General features: G+C 40.6%; 1 protein-coding gene across 7 annotated transcripts in view; it reads left to right on the top strand.

The window, feature by feature from the left end:
* Positions 1-16,029, top strand: part of CHL1 (cell adhesion molecule L1 like) — a 141,665-nt gene that overhangs the window by 78,790 nt on the left and 46,846 nt on the right. For all 7 annotated transcript variants that reach the window (XM_075052663.1, XM_075052661.1, XM_075052667.1 and 4 more), the window contains exons 2-6: positions 869-1,059; positions 3,050-3,155; positions 4,803-4,993; positions 13,693-13,815; positions 14,924-15,094. In XM_075052663.1, the coding sequence (XP_074908764.1) occupies positions 969-1,059; positions 3,050-3,155; positions 4,803-4,993; positions 13,693-13,815; positions 14,924-15,094 (682 nt within the window). In that variant the 5' untranslated portion in view covers positions 869-968. The remainder of the gene's footprint in view (positions 1-868; positions 1,060-3,049; positions 3,156-4,802; positions 4,994-13,692; positions 13,816-14,923; positions 15,095-16,029) is intronic.

The following is a 16,029-nucleotide window of genomic DNA, read 5'->3' as shown; positions in this document are numbered from 1 at the left end:
GGTTGGTCCTGACCTCCAGAATAGTGGCCTTGCCTTGAAAATTGCTCTTGCAAAATGATCTTGACAGCTGAGGTCTAAATTCTCTTGAGACCGATGTCCCCTAAGTGCTATATGTGAGAAGATGCACAGGTACAAAACATCTTACTCCGGTGAATATTGCGCTGAGATATTGTGAATGATGCTGAGGACTGAAATCCTCCTTACACCCACATTTGTAGAATTCGCTCTCCTTTACTCCTCTGTGAATTACACTTAAATGCTCATTAGAGCTGAATATGTCTCCTTTTGGCAGCCGCCTGACATTTTTGCCTTGTAACGCAGAATCTAAGGATGTATAATGGATTGTGTAAAACCTACGCATAGTAGTTCTGGGATTATGGAGGAAAAGCAAGGGTTTCATGTTCTGGTCCTTATTAATGAACTCAACTAGATTGTGTCCTTTTTTAAACATAAACGAAAGATAAAAGACATATGAGATTTATGAAGAAGGTCATTAGTGTACCAAATTTCTCTCATTAGATTTGTTACATTACTTTCGAACTTGCACAACTCTCATTAGAAAAATTTATGAACTGGAATGATTACAAATATACCATATTTTAAACCATCCTTACTTTTAATTGCAAAACAAAAAATAATTATACTTCTGTGCTTTAATGAATTTGTTCTTTTGTGCATGTATTTTTATGCTAGAAATTTGATAGAGGACCTTCCTGAAGCCAGGGGGTGGGGGAAGAGGAGAGGAAATTGTGGCGCTTAGTGCAATTTGCAATTCAGCTGCAAATCCTGAAGCATTGCTTTAATTTAGTAACCTTGTTAGAACCAAGTTAATATTGCAAGCTAATATGGCTGTTTCTTCTCCTCGCAGGACTTTCAATTTCACGTCCTTACATCTGATTTGAAGTGACAGTGAGAAGAAGCATAAGGTGTCTCTCGTTCTGTTTGGACTCCTTGTTTACAGAAGAGTGATGGAGATGCAATTAAGCACAAAAGCGATCACCATATGCCTGTTTTTCTTTGTATTAAGTTTGGCAGCAGCTATTGAAATACCATTATCAGGTGAGTTGTAGCTATTTACTGAACACTTTGGTGTTTTGTTTTGGTAGACCTTTTTTTTTTTTTTAACCTTTCCCCAAAGAAAAAAAAACCTAAATCCTGCTTTTCAGTTGTTCCATTTTGGATTTAATTCTGCCAGAACATGGCCTTTGGGAAATTCAGATGTGATAAAAATGTAAGCTACTTTGTTTGGACCTGTTTAAATGGAGCAGTAAACTTGTCTAATAACATATATCTGGTGTTTGTGATCCAACACGCCGCTTAGCTCCAAGGGTTTGGTTTTGTCCTTCACATAAATTCCTCATTTTGGCTCTGAATCTCCCTGAAGCTTGTTTGATGTGCATATACCCTCACTTACTTGTCTTGCAACCTGCCGTTTCAGCCTGAGAAAGGAGCAGGTGTATGTCTCAGGGCATACATTAGTCCCCGGAGAAGTATTCGCTACGCCTCGCATACGGCCCTGGGGAGCACCTCCTTTCTCCCTCTCTGGCTGTGATGCATTCAAACTGCCTGTTTTACATGGTTGGTGGGGTTTCAGGACACGTGTAAAATATGGGATGAGGCTCATAGGGGACAATCCAATGAAAGCCAGTGGACCCCACTGCCTGGAGTACAGCCCAGACCTCCCAAGCTTGGCGTTTTTCGAACATAAATGGACCAGGAGAACTGCAAACTACAGTTTGGGGTTTTTTTTGGGAAGGGGAGGTGAACCAGCAAAGCAAAACTCAACAATATTGTTTTTTATGAATTATGGTGGGGAAAAATAAATAAACAAACTTAAGGAGAAAGAAATGTAGGCTGTTTGCAGGGGGTTGGGTGCTGTAGCCTCAGAGTAGGACACGGGCCAGTTTCAGGGCATCGTGTGGACCTGCCGTGAGCTGTTGGCACTCTGGAGTCTGCCAACAGCCCTGGCTGCAAAGGAGAAGGCAATCAAACAGGTTTATAGGATATTTTTCTAAAGCTATCCAAACTTGTTTAACAGCGTTTGGAAGCAGAAGGTTATTTTGGAGGAAGGTACCGCAGTGGCTCCTTGTGATTAAATAAAGCAAAAGTGGAGCTGTAACTGTAAAGTGCAGGACAAACTGTCTGGGCATCCATTGCTTTTACGTACCTACACGGGGGAACCATCTAGCTCTTAATTTGCTTTAATGAAGCATTTTATATTTTAATAAAAAGGAATTATGTCTGATCAGTGAAGCCAGTGGGCTTGGAAGTGTTCGGATTTGAGAGCACACAATATGGCAAGACACCACGTTTCACTCCAGCTTTGAGCTTCCTGGACTTAAAAGAGAAACCCAAAAGCATGTTCATTTTCTTCCTGGCTGTTTATAACAATGTGATGATCCTATTATCCCCAGCTCCACTGTGGGGAGCATTCTCCCTCGTGCGGCTCTGTTACACAGGCACTCGCAACAGTTTAATTCCCTTAGAAAAAATAAAGTTAGTGAAACATCATTGTGTGACTGGTAGCGGCTCTTCCCCTGCTGTACCCTGGAGGGGATATTAAGTCATCTTTGCAGTCCATGGATTTTCTGGCAATTTTATCCAGGATGGCGATAGCAGTTTGCTACTTGGTGTGTGTGTGTCTGCCTCTGGATTAAAAAGCCAGTTATTGACTTCAGTGCTGAAAAAATTTACCAGTCCACACAACGTTGCTTTGACTTTAGTTTTAGCACGGCCCCAGCTCTCCTTTGCCCTGGGTGGGTTGGTCATACATGGAAGTGTGCGCGGGTGATGCCCGAGAGCGGCTGGCCGAACACGGTCCGTGCTGTCCAGCCTTCCTCCGCCTGCTGAGGCAATCACGGGGTTCGGTTTGGGGAGCAGAGAGTATTGGCAATGCCAGGAGGATGGTGATGATCATCCTTTTTTTAAGGCAAGCCTCACTTTTTGCAGGACTAAGGCAATCCTGACATTGTCCCTTTTGAAGGAAAGCCCTAAGCAGAGCACGGTTTTGCTCGAATGGAGTTTTAACCCAGCACCTCTTTGTGTTCAGTCGCACAGCTTCCAACCATCACGGAGCAATCTCACGCCCAGGTTGCCTACCCTTTTGATGAGGACTTTACAATTAAATGTGAAGCAAGAGGAAACCCACAGCCCACGTGAGTACTGCTTTCACCGGGAGAAGCAAACAGAGATTGAGTTTGCTTTTAGCCTTTGCCAAACATTGTTCTGGTTTTGAGGAGGGGAGGAATAACTGAAGTACAGCAACCTGCTCGTCATCGTAAGGCGAGGTTGAGGTTTGCGTTTCCCTTTAGGCCATTCAGCTTTTGTTGCTCCATCACTTCAACTCACTCTGTGAATAGATATCAACATGCCTTTTTCTTGTTGGGAGACGTTTCATTTCTCCAGCATGTGCTAAGTTCACCCCACGATTCAAAAGAGCTTGTCTGGGCTGTGCTGCAAAAGATAGGAGGTGTGTAGTGGTAATCAAAGGGTCCCAGCTGTCCTTCTGCCTTTTCCACAGCAACCCTAAAAATACCAACCACATTAAACCATGTATTCAGAGATCACATTTGCATTTTATCAGATACCTTGTCTGTACCTAACATCATCATGGCCGTGGTGATGTTACAAATATACACATAAGGAGTTATTCAAATAAATATCCAAAGATAAGCTTTTATCTATTTTACACCAGTGTAAAAAGGAAAAAGATTTTTAATGAAAATGTGATTAACAAAAACGTAATAATAACAGAGTAAAAGCTCCTCCTGAGACTTTCGTCACTGCATGCTCTATGGGCTAAATTAATAGCTGGTTTGCATGTCATTTTTACTCTCTAATCCTTTCCTTCTTTCTCTGCAACACAATTTAAACTTGCTTTGAGAATTGTTATTTTATATCAAGATGATTTGATCATTTTTAATTGAGCTCTGAATGGAGATACGTAGCATGATAACAAATTTCCTTTTTTTCACTGTTTGTCAGCGGATCAATGAAAAGTTTCCTGGTATATTTAAATGTATGTGATAGTCTTGGTTAGGCGGTAGGAACCCATATTCCCCTCCATACTGTAGCAAGGCAGTTTTGCCAATACTAGTGAAGTGCCAAAACATACATTTCTGTTGACGTTGATTTATTCTCTTAAAACGTTGCAAAATATTGATAAAGGTACGTCTTCCACGAAACACATGTTATACTGTAATTTCCAACTGTCTCTGATTTTGAATCAGTTTAGCCCAATTTCAATCCATCTGAGACTTCCAGATACATAAACTATGGCCAATACATCAGCATTCGTCAAAATCACACCTCAGTAGCATCAAAACTACAAGTAAATTCTATGTCAAGACCAGGAGAAACTCAGTCATCTCGGTGTCTCCTGGGTTCAGCCATGCTATCTTCTGTAGATGGTGAGAACAGCTCCTGTCAATCCTTGCCAGTCAAAAGTCCCAACTCTCCTACAGACACTGCTTTTTTGCAAACCTCTAGTTCCTTTCACTGTGGGGCTCTTGCTTTCACAGATCATCTCTCCCATTTATTGTCCTTGCCTTAGGATTTGCATTCTTATGTCATGTCACAGTCAGTTATCCAAAAGTAAAGTGTTCGACAGGAGAGACATGCCCAATAGCTAACACAAGTTACAGTAGCGCAGTGGTCATTTTACCACTCAAGTCCTCCTCTTATATGAAGTTTTTCCTTTTATTTTAGTAGTACGCTACTGGACCCATATTTACCACTGGTTTTGTACCATAGCGCGCTCTGGTCTGTCACCTGTCCTTTGTAACACTTGCATTATTTTTCAGCTTTAATTGGACGAAGGATGGAAAACCGTTTGATTTATTATCTGACCCAAGGATAGTTCCATCTAACAACTCTGGAACGTTTGTGATTCAAAACCGTGGAATCATCACCAATTTTCAAGGGAAATATCGTTGCTTTGCATCCAATGTGCTGGGAACTGCCATGTCAGAAGAAATTGAGCTAATTGTTCCAAGTAAGGGCTTTTACTTTGCTTTTTGTTTGTTGGTTTGGTTTGGTTTGGTTTGGTTTTTTAAGATGAAAAGTGCGTTTCCTCAAACTAAATGGGAAAGAACTAGTTACTAAGCTGGAGTATGGTACAATATGCACTGTTTGTTATTCAGTGAATATTGGAAGGAAAACCTCTGTGTGCTCCCTGGAATGATCTTATTTCATTCCTGGTTTTGAGGACAGAAACCAAATCTGAATGCAGGATTTCAGACAATACCACTGGACTATCAACTCCTTACAGGTTTCCCAGTGCTGATACTGACACTTCTTTGCAACTTGAATTAATACAAATGCAACTGGGTAGACTTTGTATATGTTTTCCCAGATATATTCATTTGGAAAACATTTATTATTTACTTTTGCTTTGTGAGTCTCGTCTGCCCCACTTTGCATAAAAACTGTAAACTTTTTAATAGCCATCTCAGGAGAGCTGAATGTTCAATGTCAGAAAATTATTATTTGCTTTGACTTGACTATTTAAATGCTTTATAAAGCACTTGCTTTGCCTTTGCCATAAACCCCATAAGAATTCTTTTCTGATTTGTATTTGCTTAGAGCCACTTTTTGTTCTTGTGATGCTTCCACTTCTAATACTTTTCTCTTTCTGTAAAGAAGAAAGCATAAATATTGATGAGAGCTGTAGTCTGATAAATTCTCTACCTAATCGGGGCTGAGACAATTTGTTTGTGAGCTGATGCCGGCACATCATGAAAATACAGAAATTAAAATATTTGGAGAGATAAAACAAATAGCAGAAAAATTGGCAGAGTAGCTATCTTAACTGCAGTACAGTTATTGAAAGATATTAGCTGTTCATGAAAGAGAGAAATAATGACATAGATCATGAAATAGTGTTAGAAATACATTAAAAGTTAATAAGGCAGTGGCCAATAAAGGAATAGGAAGTCATTGTCAGAGAAAACAAAATTGGTTTGAGTCAAGTCTCTTTGGGGAAATGTTGTAAAAGACAATTTGTGAGTTTGGGGAAACTCCTGAGTTAAATTTGGAGTGATCTCTCTAATACTGGAGAAATTTATTTATAAAGAATTAGGAACTATGTGATGCCTTTGCTTTCCAAACTTTTCTTGGAAAGCAAATGCTGTTAAGAGTCATAAGACTGTAATATTTTAGCTTGGCAACTGTGACTGAGTGCCCAGAAATTAGGAGGACAATATGGTCTCCATCTCAGAGCAAGGAACATGAAATCAGAAGCTGGGGGAAGGATGGGAGAAATAACAGTTTATTACTGCAAAATAGCAACCGATGTAAATATTTGAAAGCTGAAGGGAAAGTGATCCAATCAACTGTGCGTTCATTAGTCTGATGTCAGTAGCATTCAGGGTTTGGTATAAATACTTAGGGGGAGAATATGCAAGACTTGGAACTGAATGGAAAATGAGCTCAAAAATATAGTAGTCAAAACTACTGATCATAGAAACTTGTCCCTCTGTCAGTAGCACCGAGGGAGGGCAGAGGAGGAAAGGGGGGATTTTAAGGGCCAGGTTTATAGAAGTGGGATGAAATTTACTGTTACAAAGCTCAAGGTTCTGATTAGGACAACCTTGATACAACCAGCTTTGTACCAATACATTTAAGCACTTGGAGTTTGGAAGTAACATAGGAAGATGAACACACAATTGGTCCCATATTCAGGATTGAAATATATGAAATTAGAAGAGGAAAAATTGAAGCAGAACCTTCCTAGTGGGAGTACGAAGGACAAGAAACTTCACTGGCTCTGCAATGGAGCAGGCTGAGAACATGAAGCAGATTGTACGATGTAGTTGAGTGGCATCGACAAAGAAGAGAATCAGCAGTGCAATAGAATTCCTTTTCAGACGAGATCCTGCATTTCCAAGTTCCTACAATATTTTGTTCTCAAGCGATCTGAAAGTGCTCTGCACACGTGGAATTGGTGTGTCTACCTGTCTACAAAAACTACTTCTAGCAGGTCAATGCAGAGGAAATGGGCTTTGAGAAACATGCATAACCATTTTTCTCATGTCCTTTTCATAGGAAATAATCCTGAGAAGCATTCTAGGCATAGCTGGGGGTGGGAGAGTAGTGGCACTGTGGCCGCGTTGAAAATAAGACACATAGCAGGGGCTGGGAGAGTTCCTGGGAGAGGTCTGCTAAGGATGCCATGTAAATGCATTTTTATGAGTGCTCCTCATGAAAGACATGATTTATTTTCCTTCCAGCCAGTTTTATGGATTTTTTTCCTTTGGAAATTTATTTCACGTTGCACCGTACTGCATAGTATTCCCTAATGCAGTGGCTTGGTGTTTGGTGAGGAATTACCGAGATTACATGTATTGCTATATGGTTTAGTCTCTACCAAGTTGCAGTTGCTTTAGGGGAATAGCATTCCTGAGTAGAGGAGAACTGCACAAAGTTTGAGGACAGTAAATTGAATTTTATTGAACTAATGATGTAAGTTGGCTCCACAGGTAGGACAGTGCAGCTGATGTCAGCTGGAGTTTCAGGCAGGAACAGGAGAGTGATGCAGTTACTCAGAGCTTTAGACAGGACATAATTATTCACTTTGGAGTCTGGCCAGGGCAGTGGGGTTAATACGACTTCTCTTAAGCAAAGTGTCTCAGACTCATTAATTTTCAGAGGAGTTCAAGACCTCAGTGTCATGTTTCAGTGAAGGTATGTCACCTCCAGCAGCAGAATATTCTGATACTCCATTGCTACTGAGCTAAAAAAGATGCTTAAAAATGGAAAACAAGAACGAGTTGATGTCTGTATCTGGGATTATTGAATCTGTACTCAGAGCAGATAATTTTTGCTTTTAATGAAAAGTTGTCTATACTAGCTTGAGTAGATATTAAATATACTGGGGGGTAGTTAGCAACAAATTAACTGAGAAGTTACAAACATGGTTGTTATCAAACGCGAGAGGAATTTTAGTGCTAATACATGCAAAGTCCTAAATCCAGAAAATAAATAAATGGTACAGATAATGTATTAGAGGGATTTACCCGACTCCCACACCTTTTAAGGCACATTTACTTTTATTCATACTCTTCTGCCATCTGTTCTTTCATTTAATGGTGCAATGTAGATGCGGCAAATTAAATCAGGATTCAGAGAGTAATAGAAGACACCTTTGATTTTCTAAAGTGCTGGATAGTCTACAACTGTGCTCCAGTGAAAGAGAGCTGCTGGTGCACAGATCTGCTGTAAATTAGGCAAATCACTGACACAGAAGAGTTTGGGATAAATTACCTCTATTCACCCACAAGTTCTGAAGGAGAGACTGGTACATGTGAGATCACTACATGCATTCATGATAATGATGCAGAGGTGGCAGTGCTTTGCCAGCTGTATTCAAGTAAAATGTAAGCTACTTGGCAAGTCACTATGCCAATGAAGTGAAGAAAAGCCCAGCAAGTCAGATGAGGCCAGTTTTTTTCATAAATTACATTTACACTGCAGAAGTAGAATACTGGGTCTGTAAGGTTGCTGCTGAAAAGGAGAACAAAAGACTGTTTACTCACAGTAGTCATTCCAGGAAAGCAATAGAAATGTCAGCAGAAGTAATCATTAAATCTCACCTACATAATGAAAATACCACACCTCCCCTATATATGATGACATTAAGGAGAGTGGGGGAGAATGGGGTCTGAAGATGTCTATATGTTTGCATTGTTTACAAAGTCCAGATTGTCACAAGATACATGCAGCATGAAAATGAATTTAAGTGGTGAGAACACAGACTTCAGCTACCCTCCTCCTGTATTTAGGGAATCTGTTGCCTAAACTACTGAGTAGGCCCAATGCCAGAGGAAGGAGAAGAAGAACAGTTTAAACTTCTTTAATTAACTGTAGTGTAAAAGACTCTTCATGGTAGACTGCATTAAGATTTATGCTGAGTATTTCTAAAGCCTCTGCTCCAAAAGACCAAAGATCTGAGGATGGAAACATAGCCGAAACATAAAGTTGTCCAGTGGCAGGCTATGCTATGCCAATGATGTTAGTTCTAGAATTCCCAAAGAAAGCAAAACTTGTGTTAATATTCAAAAAACCAGATGAGAATATTGTGAAATCATTAAAAGATATTGAGCTGATACTAAAATAAGAGGTCTCAGTAACACGCTTTGTGAAGGTGTTCAGTATAGCCTTTTTGGAAGAGAAAACCAAAGAGAGTAACTCACTGAGACTTTGCAGTAGATGGGAATAAATTGTAAATGTCTTGTCTCCTAAACCAGTGTCTGATACCTTTGACAACTTTTCTGGCCACCTAAATCATTGGGTTCACTGATTGTTGCCAGCGACCATCGTTTTGGAAAGGGCAATAGAGAGAGATTTACACAGAAAAAAAGACCGTCACTGATTCCATCGTAAAAGCTTCTTTGAGAGCGAGTGGACTGACAGCCATGGTCTTCCTATGGAAAGCCAGACCTTCCTAACTTTTTCAATTTAATGCAGCAATTAAAAAAATCCATAAATAAGCAGGATCATATCTCATAAACAATTCAAAGGCTGCAATGAAAATTACACTTTTAACTACTGCTTATACTACTACATGGATCAGAATATCAATTGATGCACTGAGATGAGTACTGGAAGCTGCCCAAGCAGTATTCAGTACCACTCGTGCGATCGGTGACTGTAAGTCATGTTTAAGATTCTTTGATGTGTTGGGCTGTTCACCGCACAAGATATAGATCTGTATAACAAATCACTCAGCTACTAATTAAAGTGTCTGAGAAGCTGGGAATTTCCAGGATATAGAAATTTCTTGACTATTTCAACTTTCTCTCACTCTTACATCCTTCAAGGATTTATTTGCATGGGAGAACTTCAGAATAGCCATGACGGGTCAGGCTAAGCATCCATCTAGCCCAGGACACATCTCCAGCAGCATCCACAGGGAAGGTTATAAAAACAGACCTGGTGTATAGTGATGTTTTCCTTCAAGAGTTTCCAAAATATTTGCTAATTGCTGATTTACTATAATGAGCTGATTCCCATTTTGCACCAGATACTGGTACAAACCAGACACAAAGGTCTCAAGGAATTGTACAGTTACCTGGAAAACCCCTTTTCCTTCAGTTCAATTTCTCAACACTTTACCCAGAAACCTGTAAAATATCAGATTGAATGGTCTCCATTCTCATATAAACTGGTATAAATTGCCATACTCGATACAGTTACAGTTGTGTGAAGTCACTGTAGTCAGCAGTAGGACAAAAACTAAGCTGTAGGACGAATAGATACCGGAGTAAATCTGAAGCAATCCTGCTGGGGGCTGAAGAACCCCAACTCCAGTTGGTATATTTCTGTATCTCTGCTGCTAAACTCAAATTTAGATTTTATATTGCATTGTATTAGTCTGCCTCCTGTCTGCTTTTTGTTGAGATACTGCATTTTCTGATAGATAAGAAGCAGGAGGGAGTGACCCAGACTCCTTTCTGAAATTTCTCTCAGCCAACCTAATTTGCCAGTGGTATTTCAGCCTAATCTCAAGTACAGTTCAGTCGTTAAACTTTCAGTCACCCCAGGGATTAAACAGAGCCTGGTTCTTTGCACAAATGACTCTGGGCACTGATAATCTTCCATTTCCATGGTTTACACACTGTCAAAGCACTGTAATTCTGGTTTTTGGGAGCTGTACAGCATTCACAGTACAGCCTTGTCAGGAAATGATACTTGGGCAGCAAAGACTTTCCCAAGACTGTTTTGAGAGCTTTACATGTCACGGTGGGCTTTTAGAAGATGTCTCCATAACAGAAGCCAGGTGTGCAGTTTTTCATCTTCCCTATGGCTGTTTCATCCATGCCACTTGATTGCTTGTGTCGTGAGAGCCATCCTGCTGGCACTTCAGCAAGCCTTTCTTAGAGTCATTAAATAATGTTCTCCCCTGCGTTATGGATATGTGAGAGGTAGCACTTGGAGCTATGCTGGATTCTCTGTCCCCTCTCATTATATCTGTGTGTGGGGAATTGCATGAAAGATTGACATGACAGTTTTAATGGTATCGCTGCAAAGAGATCAATTGGATGTGAATTTTACAGGGTCCATGTGCTGCATTGATAACTCCATACAGTATTAAACACTTTCATGACACAATTAATCTTGTATGATACTTTCGAGCTTAATTCAGCTGTGATAGTTTCTGTGATCAGCTACAAATCAGTAGTGATTGATTCTGGAATATCCACTAATTAAAACAGAGGAACACTGCAAAAAAAAAAAAAAAAAAAAATTGCCTACATATACGTACCAAAGACAAATGTGTGAGAGCCGAAGTATAATGTGATATTAGCTTCTTAGTTTTAATAAATCTCCTCATGCAGAATTCAGAAGCACTTATTTTTCTAGTCTTTGAGACCGGTGGGACCCCAGCAAGAAAATATGCTTGTCAGAAGGTTTGGCTTAGAATTTCTCATGGAAATTCAGTTTTCCTCTCTTGCAAAACCATTCAAGGGTTCAAAACACTCAATGTTATGCATTGAGGGGAAAATCAAAGTTTTCTAATGTTTTGCACTATGAACAAAGTGAAACAAAACAGCATGGAAGAACCCAGAAGCCCCAGCCACCTGCGGTTCAAGGACTTATTCAAGGTGGAGGACATTTGGGTTCAAATTGCCGCTTCCCCCAGTGAAGTGCAGAGGCAGACATCTGGGCCACACATTGGAGATGAACGTCTGCGCTGTCAGCTAATGACACCGAGACCATGATTTTTCACTGTCTCCTAGTGGGACTTACTATATTTTTCTATAATTCTGTAATTATTGGCTACAGAAATTGACTGAGAAGACCAGTGGTTATGGCACCCAACTGGGATATTGGAGACCCAGATTTAGTTGTGCCAAATGAGGCAAAAAATGGGTTTGAACAAGAGTTTTCAATGTCCTAGATGAGTGATTGCACTATTAGTCTCTTTGCTGGTCTCTTTGGTTTAATCGGAAATCCCTTATCCTTCACCTGATCGAGCTTTCTTAAACTTTTGTTGAGAGTGATGTGCTTTTGGGAAGTAAGATTTAGATCCAGAAATTGGCTTTTTACAGATGTATTTTCCAGGGCTTGAAGACTATAGGTTATTGAGCGCACTGGATTTGAATATACAATTCCCTTTATTATCTGAAATTTCACCTACAGAGTGGGTAATGCTCATTAGCTCTGTTTTGCCTCTCCTAAGAACTCGTAACGTATTAATAATCCTCCTGGAGATAAAATCTATGCACAATCTGCATTCAGGCAATATCAGCATTACAGTGATTGCTTCTTTTTATGTTTATTAATCCTACAATGTATAAAGTCTCCTCAGAGTCCTGGCCCTGCATTTCTCACCCTCCTCCTTCGGTTTGACACCCGCAATGTGACACCGCAGATATCCTGCAGAGCCGCTGGACCACTGATGTTTCAAATTGTTTATTCGCTATCAGCGTTCCCTGTCCTGACTTGAACACCAGGATGGCAATATTTGCTGTGCCAGTTCGACTCTGCACAGCCAGGATGCTTTCATCCATTTGCTGTTTAATTGCTGTTAATTTTGCTGTTTAATGCAGTTGCCTGAACTGAAACTTTTGCTAGTGTGAACTTGCCTGAAACGAAAGCAAGGGAAAACGTGCTCCCTGAAACCGTCTTAGTTAAATTTGTTTAAGGAGTGGTTACATTTTGCAGACTAATTTCTTTGCAATAATCTCTAAGCTGCAGCCTCCCAGTGCCTGGTTTGGTGTGGGCTCCAGCCCAGCTCAGCTTCCCTTCTTGGATGCACTCCGGTTGTATTTTGGGCTGCTGAGACTGCCCAGGTTGCCCAGGTTTGCCAAGCGTGGTTCAGGCTTTGAACAGTCTGCTGGCATCAGTGCTGATGCTCTGGGTGATTAGAAAAGTCCTTGATCCATTATTTATTTAACCTATTTTTATTCCGCAACAGCGCAACCCTTGCGCACCCCTGTGTATTCTTTTGTGCAAAGCCTGTCTCTGCATCCCGAAAGAGAAGCTTGCTGAGAAAGCCTGCAGGTCTGCACAGCAGAGTTTTTACACCTGAGGGGATGAGGAGGCAATATTATCTTTAAACCAGACTTCTGCTTCATCTGATTCTGGAGATGGATAAGAACTGGGACAACTCCAGGCTCAAGGTGGAATAGCTGCCTGATGTCTGTCCTCACGTGCATTGACTTGCTGTGGCTTCTTGGGAACCACTTTTTAGCCAAGACTTCCCAGAACATACTGCACTCCCCGACTGGTTTCTGATCCCCCAGGAGCAGCCTGGGACCTGTCAGTGCACAGTCCTCTATGCCAACCTTAGCCTCAGGCTTTGGTTCTGTCTGAATTTGAGTTGTCCCTTCCAGACAGGACAAACAAAGGAGCTATAGAAAGTGTTTGAAAATAAATGCATTAAAATAAAGCCTGGACAAAGCCTCATGGACATCACAGACAAGTGTTAAACACCACCATTCAGTTGACTGGCTTTCAATACTATGGTCTGTGCACTTTGTGAATGGAGAATGCTAGCAGAGATTTCTTACTCTTAGTAAAATGCATCGTTACTCTGTAGCACTTTGTAAATAATAGTAGTAGCTAAAGGCAGAGAATGCAAAGGATGATGTTAAGGTAAATATTTATTAAGAGCTATATTAAAGGGGATGTAAAGGGCAAAATTTCAGAAGGTAACAATGTAAGAGGAACTTCTTTGCTTTTGTACAGGTGTACCAAAATTCCCAAAAGAAAAAATTGAGCCCCTTGATGTGGAGCATGGTGATTCTGTGATTTTGCACTGTAACCCCCCAAAAGGCATCCCACCTTTGCATATCTATTGGATGAATATTGGTAAGTAAACAATTTGTACACAATTCATATCAGGAGACTCAAAACATTTGTCTTCCAGAGCAGTTTCATTACAGATTCATAATAGATGGGAATGGTAATTGTGCAAGTGCTTAGGAAAAAAGATATGGATATTGAAAAACAAAGTTGAAGAATGGAGAATGCAGATATGTTTTTACATAACACAAAGTGAAATTGTAGAGTGCGTTGACACAACATATTATTAAATATGAGGTATCAGAAAGCTTACATTTCAGTAAAGGGGTCTACCAGTAATGAGGACTACTGCTTTTGCAGTAGAGAGGGTAGAATGTGTCAATATATTATTTCTATCATTACTGGTTTCCTCTTTTCATAAACTAATGGTTGAGTTATGATATTAAGGAAAAAAATAAATCTGTCAGGTAATTAGTTCCTTGTGGGTTTCTGTCACATTGTTCTTCAGCATTTGTGTTCTGCAGGAATTTCTGGCTCTTGGGAGACAAAGTAATTCGGATTGCCTCCATGACATGAAGGGTTTGTTTCTGATGCTGACCAAGTACTTGCAGAGACAGGGTGCCAGATTAAACCTCTGATCTTATAAGGCAGCCTTTCTACTCCTGACATACATATTTAGCACAGCCCTGCATTTGGTTGGATCAGCAATGAGACAGTACAGCAACCTTAGTTCGTACTAACACTCCCCTGCAGTAATCTGTAGTTACAGAAGAGCAAAGTGCTTGGGGGACTGGCAGTGGGGGACAGCTGTAAACGGTGACCTCCATATCATCATTACAGGCCTTTGCACCAGGGAGAGGTGCTGGAAATTTCCTTGCACCTGAGCAAGGAACTTTGTACTGAGTATTTTTTTATTATCAATTATTCATTATCAATTAGTTTTAAATATATTATAATATATATTTAAAATGCATTACTATATTTAAAATATTTATTATCAATTGTATGTTGAATATTGATAAATGACTCATTGGTTATGCTGGGTCTTCTGCCTCTTTTGCGTCAAAGTTGCATTCTGTATCTGGAAGCAAACATATGACAGGAGAGCATTAGTAGTCATATTGGTGAAACAGCTCAGTATCATTACCATATCATAATTATTTTTTCTTGCTAGATTTGCAGCACATTCCGCAAGATGAAAGGGTCTCCATGAGCCTTAAGGGAGATCTCTACTTTGCAAATGTGGAAGAAAATGACAGTCGAAGTGATTATTGTTGCTTTGCCGCATTTCCAAGACTGAGGACAATTGTACAGAAAATGCCAATGACGCTGAAGGTTTCCCGTTGTAAGTCTGTGGATGAGTAGTTTCTTGTTTTCTGCTGGTTTTACTTTTTTAAACTCCCCAGGCATCAGCGAATGCAGATGTGCACCCTGTGTCTCTGATGCGATTCTCTCTGAAGAAAATGCATGTTACTGTGCTTATTCCTGCATTATTAACCTTACTCTAAGGGCTAAATTCAACCGAAAAAAGCTTTTTGCAGCTGTCGGCCCCCGAAAGTGCCCCGTTTTTCCTCCTGTTCTTCCCCCAGTGAAGGCCAGTGATGCATTAGGGAAATCTGCTTCTCCAGTGGGTCACCGATGGATGGGACTTCACTGGGTCTTGAGGATTTTATGTGGCCGCCTCCTCCCTGGGCGCTGGCCTGCTTTGGTCCGGGTGCAGCAATGTGGTTGGGAAGGACGATGCTTTCCAGGTCTTTGCAGGCTGCCTTGAGCATCAATAGTGCCACATGAGGCATTTTCCGTTTCCTTAATGAAAAGTTGCGTAGGGTACATCGCATTTTAATTCTTTCTTTATTATAGCATCTCTGTATTCCTGTAGGCTCCGAGGGTCTTATACAAAAAGTTGGTTTCAGGTACTGCCCCTGAGTGGCACCAGGGTATGTGGGGTTTGCCGTCCCATCATCAGACACGTGCATTTGTTCGGTGTACACCTACCTGCTGCCCTATCAAACTGCTAATTCAAGCTGCGTAAAGCCACTGGATATATGGGGTGTACAACTATGAGTGTTAGAAACACAGGAAAAGAATACAAATACCCAAGCCAAAAAAAAAAAAAAAAGCAGCCTTTTAGGGCACGCTCTTAGCTACATTAAATCAGCAAAGCCCGAGAAAAGCCGGTGGAACTAAGGCAGCTTATACCAGCTGGAGACCCATCCCACTTTGCTTGAATCTCTTGTGGCTGTAATAGTTTCTGGTATCACTTGTACCACTTGCTGAGGC

This window comes from Buteo buteo, chromosome 21 (assembly GCF_964188355.1).
Source record: "Buteo buteo chromosome 21, bButBut1.hap1.1, whole genome shotgun sequence".
Taxonomy (NCBI): domain Eukaryota; kingdom Metazoa; phylum Chordata; class Aves; order Accipitriformes; family Accipitridae; genus Buteo; species Buteo buteo.
The sequence above is the reverse complement of the archived record's forward strand: the minus strand, read 5'-3'. Positions and strand labels throughout refer to the sequence as shown.